The sequence below is a fragment of the Mustela nivalis genome, assembly GCF_964662115.1.
Source record: "Mustela nivalis genome assembly, chromosome: 13".
NCBI classification, from domain to species: domain Eukaryota; kingdom Metazoa; phylum Chordata; class Mammalia; order Carnivora; family Mustelidae; genus Mustela; species Mustela nivalis.
In genome coordinates this window covers 76735-84019 of record NC_139032.1, presented here as the reverse complement: position 1 = coordinate 84019, position 7285 = coordinate 76735, and the positions used below count along the sequence as shown (strand labels likewise).

Sequence of the window (7285 nt, the reverse complement as noted above, 5' to 3'; positions counted from 1 at the left end):
ATGAAAAAGTCATCCACACAGAAAGTCAATAAGAAAATATCAGTCTTAAATCAATCATGTATACTGGGGTTAATGGATAAAGATATCACACATCAATACTATTCAGCCATAAAAAATAATGAAATGGTGATGGTCATGGTAACATGGACAACCTTGAGAATACTATGTTAAATAAAATAAGAGAAAGACAAATACCATATGGTTTTACTTGTATGTAGAATTGAAAGAAAAAAAGAAACTCAGATTCATAGATACAGAAAAGAGACTGGTGTCTGTTGAGGGATGGAGCCGCAGGATGGGGGGAGGAGCTGCTTCTCTTCTGTCCCCTCCCCCTCCCTCAGGAGCCCTTTGTGACCACACAATAACTCTGTGATGTGGGCATGGGGCTTGTGTCTGCACCTCCACACCCAGGGCTCAGTTGCTTGAGGGCAGCAGTGCGATTGGTCACTAATGTCTGATGAGGAAAGAGATGGAGAATTATCTCTTCCCTCAGGAATTCTTTATTGATGGTTGGCTGAGCTCCAGTCCTACTATCTGGGCAGTTAATTCCATCCTTGCCCTCGTATGTGGAATGGGGCTCTTCATATTCTTACTTTCCTATTTCCATCCTGATCCATCCTCACCACCAGGAAAGAAACACAGGAAGAGCAGGAAGGTAAGGAACCCTCGGCCCAGACCCAGCAAAGTGTGATTCTATCTTCTTTTCTATTATTCCTTCCACTTTTCTGAGTCAGTGGAGAGACTCCTGAAATAGGAAAGAATAGAATGGGTATTCTCAGGAGAGAGTAGTAGTCCATCCAGGACAAGCCAGACTCAGCAGGGGTTTGAGGGACACGAGGATTTCTCCCAGAAGATCTCGGGCTGGAGTCCAGGTGTGGTGGAGGGGTCCAGGACAGCATCCCAAACACTGACTGGTGGCCGAGGACCAGAGGCTAAAATCTGCCTCTCTAGCGGAGGTCAGGCCCCTGAGCACCAGGTCACCAGTTGCTGTCCCAGGACAGGTGTTTCAGGTGAATGTTCCCCTTCTGGGCTGATTGAGGGCAGTACTGAGCCCAGGAGGTTCCAAGCCACAGCTAGAATGGGGCTCTGGCCTTGGAAAGTGGGGTCCTATGTGAAAAAGTCCAGCTGCACCACCTGGTCTGGGATAGTGTGTGTTTCTTGAGCAGAGGAACAGTGGCAAACTTCTCACATAGAATATCCTTCTGTAAATTCTTCAAAGAAGGAAAACTGGAAATATTTGTATCCATTTTGAAAAGGAAATGAGTAAAACTAAAGAAAATCACAGTTCACCCCCCCCCTTAGTTAAATGTAGGAAGTCACACTACTCATGAACAGTGAGCACCTGCTGCTGGGGCGGGGGTCACAGCCTCCCCATGTTCTCTTATCTCAGTACCAAGCAGGGACACGGAGAAGGAGCAATAGAAGCCAGAAAAGCCAGACTCTGAAAGGTGAGCATCCACCACGCACCCCTGCATGCTCCAGTTACACTGTGCCCCCTGCTCTGAGGCCAAGCCCCACCGTCTCCAGGACACCAGGACCTAAGCCCATCTCAGGAAACAGAGCCCTGGGGTGGCGGGTTGGTAGCTCCTGGGAGGGAGAGCACAACCCAGAGGCTTCCCAAATTTTGCGCCATAACAAAGCCCTGAGGGACTGGAAATGGGTGTCACCCAGCAGGGGCCCCAGGGCCTGGACTGGGGGCAGGACCTCCTGCTCCCACTGTGGACAAGGTGTTCAACTCAGCTCAGATTCCTCTGTGATGCCATGCAGTCCTTCCTCCCCCAGCAAGGTCATGAGTGAGAAAACACTTTGGAAAAGACAAAACAATCCCCAAAATGAACCCTGTAATCACCGTGTGGGCATGTGGCCTTGGACAGTGCTGTTTGGGGCTTCCCAGTCCAATCCCCCAAAGGTCTCCCCTAAAGGGACATTGTACCCAGTCTCCTGTAAGACCCCTGGGCCCTGCTTTCCTCTGTGACCTGGTCTCCTGTTTCCAGTTTTCAGAGATTTCCTACAGGAGCTGGAAGAGGTTCAGGACCTGTTCTCCCTTCTGCAAAGGTAAAGAATCTGCCCCCTTCTCCCCTGGGTGTGCCTCCCCGAGTCTATGGTGTGACCCCTGGGGCTGCAGGGAATGGCCTCTGGGGCTGTTTGGGGGGCTGGGAGGAGCTGTGGGACAGATTGTGACCAAAGCCCCGGGCTAAGGGACAGCAGGAGCATTGTGATGTGGGTGTGGGGCATGGAGGGACATGGGGTACCCTTCCACCCCAGGCTGCTGCAGAGACAGCTCACACCTCCTGTCTCCCACAGACACTTGGCAAGGCTCTCTGACCAGGGGAGCTTTCACCAGTCCTTACGGCAAGAAGTCCCTGGGCAGGTGCGCCGAGGGGCGCCAGCTGGAGCCCGTCAGCCATGCATGGAGTCTGTGGAAGACGCTGCTCCTGCCATGGCCTCATCACCTGCTCATGTTCTGCTGACAGGGCCCCCTCAGCCTCTGGCCTCCACCCTGCCAGCGAGACCTCAAGAAGAGCAAACTAACTTAAAAAAAATCCTATCAGATACAGTGAGAAAAAACTTTCTTCCAGGTAATTCCTACTGGGACTCTCTCATTCTAGTCATCTCAGGCCTTGGCCATGCCAGCTACCCCATTTTATCCTTTTCCTGGTGGTGGGAAAGTACCAAGTCCTTGTTCTTGCCGGGCACATTACAGCACAAGTGCCAGCAAGAACATGTGTCCTGCCACCCACAAGATGCCTCGTTCTGGGGTGGCCTTACTAATAGGCAGATAGATACTCATAACCCTTTGTTTGTCAATCCAGATGTCCAGAAGCTCCTTGAACTACTAATCAGCAAAAGGGTAGAACTGAAGAGTTGGAAGGAGAAAGAAAAGGTTGGGTCAGTTTTCAAACAGTGGTGCCCAGACAACCACATCAGCTTCTGGGGGACTCTGTGGAAACTGCTGGGTGTTGAGCAGAAAACCACCACCCCACCATCCTTCTGGAACGTGAAAAACAAAGCAGAACCACTGGCCCAACCTCAGCCGTTCTCATCTCCCAAAGTCTTGGAAGACCACTTGCAATGGAAATGTAGCCAGCTCTTCTGGGGTCTCCCCTCTCTGCACAGTGAGTCCCTGGTGGCCGCTGCCTTGTTCTCTACTCACTCTCCTCCACTACAGTCTCCATCTGTTTTGTTCAATGGAACCTCTAATTGCTTGTCAGTTCTAAACCAGGATCAAATATCTTCCCAGTTTTCCCATACTCCACCATTGCTCCACCATAGGATCCAACCCCAACACTCAACACTAACCTTGCCCCAGCCCCAGGTCCCCCTTGCACCCTCTGTCCCAATAAGGCCACCTTCTCTCCCATCCCAGGGGAGGACCAGTGGGGTATCTTGTGCTACATCCCAGAATAAGACACGATCCTTCATCCCAACTAAAATGCAACATCTGGAGTGGCAACAAAGAACAAGGAAGGGGGAAGTGCCAAAGCAACAAGGAAGGGGGAAGACTTTACCCACTATGGATAAAATATCTCCAAAATTCTTTAGCCAAGTCTCTCCCAAGCTTCTGGAGGACCACCAGGCCTCCTGTGCCCACAGATCAGGTTCCACTATTCAAGGGGACTTTGTCATCTTTAATATCCAGAAGCCACAGCTTCAGAGGAAGCTCAGCAGGGATAAACAGCAAAGAAGCTTGCCCCACAAGGTTCAGCTGTCTCTGGATCTGAGGTGGCCTCAGGAGGAATCCCCGGGGATGAGTCAGGCACAGAGAGAGCAGGGGCTCTCAAGGCCCTTTGTGTTTAAGGGCAAAAGCAGCCAAGTTACATGGAGGACCAGGTCCAGATACCACAGGAAGTATCAAGCAAGATTCCAACTAGAGAATAATTTTGGTAAGGGTCAATGGCAGTGTCTGAAGAGGACACCAACAGGTCTCTCCAGGATCTCAGCTAGGTTCCCAGTGAAGGTTCTGGGAACCAACTCTGAGAAGGAGTTTGGAAGACCTTTGATAGGGGCCTTGGAGGGTGATCCAGAAAAATACTTAGCCAGGGGCCCAGGTAAGAAACATCTAGAAAAAAGTTTAAATGTTCATTTGCACAGGAAATTGGGACAGATCAGTGAGGGTCTGATCCCTGTGACTGTGCATCGATCCTGGTTTGTGGCCAGCCATGCGTTTCCCAAGTCCCAACTTCACATGGCTATCAGAAATCTAGCACCCTTGAAGGATCGGAAGCCCTGCATAAACACCTCTCATGAGCTGTCTTTCCTTTGCCCTAACACACAGCAGAAGCTGGAAACACACATCGTAAGTTTTCGAGTGAGGTGTAAGTGGGACCTGCCTCTCCAAACTGTTGAGCCCATAGATCTCAAACTACTTGAAGCTCAACACTTGCCCTTTCCCCAGTCCCCCTTTCCATGCTCATCCACCTTTGTACCTGGGGCCCCCTCAAAAGCCAAATTTTACAAGTTCTTGGGGAAACCACCTCAGCCTCATCCAGGAGAGAAGGGTATAACTGAAAAGTCTGATCCCACTTCAAGGAGTCCCCTGCCTGTTCCCTCACTCATATGTGAGGAAATTCAGCAGGCCCTGGGAGGGACTTCACCTGGTGATGGCCATCAGTCCTCAGAGACGTCTTTATCAAGACAGGAGGGCAGATCACCTTCTCAGGCCTCCATTCTCAGTCTCCCAAACAGAGCCCTGCACAGCAAGACTGTTATGGGGGCCAAGAAACACAACCTGGAACCAAGTCCAAGTTTAGCAATGGCTAGGAATGAGCTAAAAGAGGAGAGTGGGGGTCAGGCCTCACCAGACATGGTAGCAACACTGAAGATAAAGCTCAGGTCCCAAACTCCAAGGTCTGAAAGGGCCACAGTGGTGATGGAGGCCAAGAAGGCCCCTTCTTGGAAAGTTGTCTTAAGACCCAGTGGGCTAGCCAACAAACCAGCCATTTATGTGGATCTGAGGAGATCAGGATATCCAGATGCTAGGAAAAGCCCCTCACCATCTACAGTGTTGGTTGCTCAAGATCCAGAGGAGGTAAGCCTTAAAACAAAGGTTAGTAAGGTTGAGCTCCAAGAGAAGATAGAATCGGAGAACCAGCCTGAAGACCCTACCACTGGTATGCTTCCTCAAGATTCTCCCAATGACATCCTCCTTCCAGACTTTGCCACTTGTGTGCTTGTTGAAGACAGTGGCACCAATGTGCTTCTGCCAGACTCTCACATGAATGCTGTTCTTGCTGCAGACAGCTTGACCACTCAAGAGTCATCCTCCTGTTCCCAAACGGAACGTGCCAGTGGAGAGACACCAGCTTCCCTGGTGTCACATAACCTTAGTTCAAGTGGATCGAGCAGTGAGGGGCAGCAAGAGCCCCGTGGACCAAAGGTTGAGGAACCAAGTGACAGCCAGAGCAACAGTGAGACCACTGATGAGGGAAAAGACCAGAAGAGACCCAAACCAGAAGAGAATGAAGACAGGTGTGTAGAACCGTTGGCAATCAGGGCTTCCCAAGCTAGCGAGATAGGCCACCCTCCCCAGGTCGGAGGATCAGGAGAGAGCCTCGGGAGCAAATACCTCTGGCTCATGCCACCAGAAAAGGGACATGTTTTTCTGGAAAGCCACTTTAGACAAAAGATGAATAATTTCCTGCAGTGCCTTAATCCCAGCAAAAAAAGCAAAGGACTGGAAAACCCCCTTCAAAAAGGCACGCCAGCATCGTCTCCTGCCCAGAGCTGGGTGCCAGTCCGAAGCAGATCAGTTATGGACAACAGGGCTGCCGAAACTCAGACGATCGTGACTTCTGTGGGACAAGTCTTGGTGGAAAAATTGGGACTCCACCAAGGAGTTAGGGCCTCAGAGATATATCAGCACAAGGAATTGCAGGCCCCAGTACACAGGCATTTTTGCCCGCACAGGGCTTTTGCCTCTACAGACCAGAAGAGAATGATGGGAGGGATAGCCTCCAATCAGCAAGGTACCCCCAAGGGTCATAGCTGCCCTAACAAGAGCCAGCTGACCAGAGACAGGAATGGCGAATGGGAAAGCCTCCCCAGGGACCTGGGGCTCCCAAGAAGACCCAGCCAGCACCAGCTGATGGTGGCAGGTGTCTCAGGTCGAGTTCACCATTATCCTACATGCAGTCTTCAAAAATATGTCTCAACCTATCAGGCACAGAACACTTCACACATCTTTCCTGGTCAGAAAGATTTCCTTCAAGAAAAAATTGAGTATATGCAAAGAAAGCCCATTTTTTCTCACATTAGCACATCCTCTGTGTGCTAATGACTTCCCCATGCCACAATTTTTATTTCTCAAAAATATGTTTGTTTTTTTTTCTCATGAGTGGTGCTGGACTTTGTGTATGCCCTGCTTGGGGGGGGGGGGAGGGTCAGGGTTTTCTCTCTCCGAGGGCCTGCTTTGGCTTCCAGAAGGAATGGGTCCTTGGAGGGCCAGTGACCTTGGGGTTCACCCCCACCCCCTTCCTCACACACCTTCCATTTCCATGACAAGTTGAACAAGACCCAGAGTGGGACCTCGCTCTGCCCATCTTCTCCTGCTTTCCCTCCACCTGAAATTTGTGTGGCTGTATGGAGGATCTGCTTAGGCAGAAACCCTGCTCAGGCTCCAGGAAGACGGAGTCCTAGATCAGAGTGGGGCTCTCAGTTGGGAGATGCAAGGCTGGATTTGAGAGCAGAGGTGAGAAATCCTGCCCCCACCCCCGTCTCCTGTGGGAAGTAGAGGATGGCTACCCCAGGAGCCTTCTCTTCCCAGAGAATCCCATCTTAGCTCCATGCAGCCCCTCTTACACTCGGAGCAGCAAGGGACGAGCTCGTTCCCAACGCTAAGGGTATGTGGGGTGCCACAGAGACCCCCAGGCACCAGCCTGCACAGCCCCAGGGCACTGAAGGGGCTTCCATCTGGGAGATGGAGGGGGTGTGGCTGTGGGGGGATCCTGTGCTGGGGGTCAGGAACACATCCTGAGGCTAGGAAGGAGGCCAAGTGACAGGGTAAGCCCATGCCTGGTGTGACAACTGAGGGTCCTTGGTGTCCCACTGCCACCTATGGGCCCAGAGGGGAGAAGTTCAAGGCCCTGGGACTGTCCCTACAGGATTTCCACCCCACTCCAGCTGCCAAGTCCAGGGGTAGGGTGGTGGAAGGGGTGGGGTAGGGGTTGTACAGAAGCCACCTGAGCTCCCACATGGAGGGCCAGGTTCCCAGAGGCAGCAAGGCCTTCAGGCAGAGTCATTTATTTCTGCACAATTTGATAAGCTTGTAGGACTGCAGGCCCCAGGA

At 51.6% G+C, this 7285-nt stretch overlaps 1 protein-coding gene across 1 annotated transcript; it reads left to right on the top strand.

Annotated features, from left to right (window-relative positions):
* Positions 1-440: 440 nt before the first annotated feature.
* LOC309845990 (spermatogenesis-associated protein 31E1-like) lies at positions 441-6302 on the top strand. Its single transcript, XM_082694527.1, has 5 exons — positions 441-655; positions 1391-1448; positions 1995-2055; positions 2305-2579; positions 2814-6302. Exons 1-5 carry the CDS (start codon positions 458-460, stop codon positions 6272-6274), a joined length of 4053 nt encoding a protein of 1350 aa, XP_082550653.1. The 5' UTR covers positions 441-457; the 3' UTR covers positions 6275-6302.
* Positions 6303-7285: the final 983 nt, after the last annotated feature.

What these genes read in the sequence shown, in the direction of transcription:
- LOC309845990 (XM_082694527.1), top strand. Translation starts at nt 458, where the DNA reads ATGAGGAAAGAGATGGAGAATTATCTCTTCCCTCAGGAATTCTTTATT. An exon ending in AACACAGGAAGAGCAGGAAG is followed by an intron (nt 656 to 1,390) that starts GTAAGGAACCCT and finishes CTCTTATCTCAG; the next exon opens with TACCAAGCAGGGACACGGAG. An exon ending in GAGAAAAAACTTTCTTCCAG is followed by an intron (nt 2,580 to 2,813) that starts GTAATTCCTACT and finishes TTGTCAATCCAG; the next exon opens with ATGTCCAGAAGCTCCTTGAA.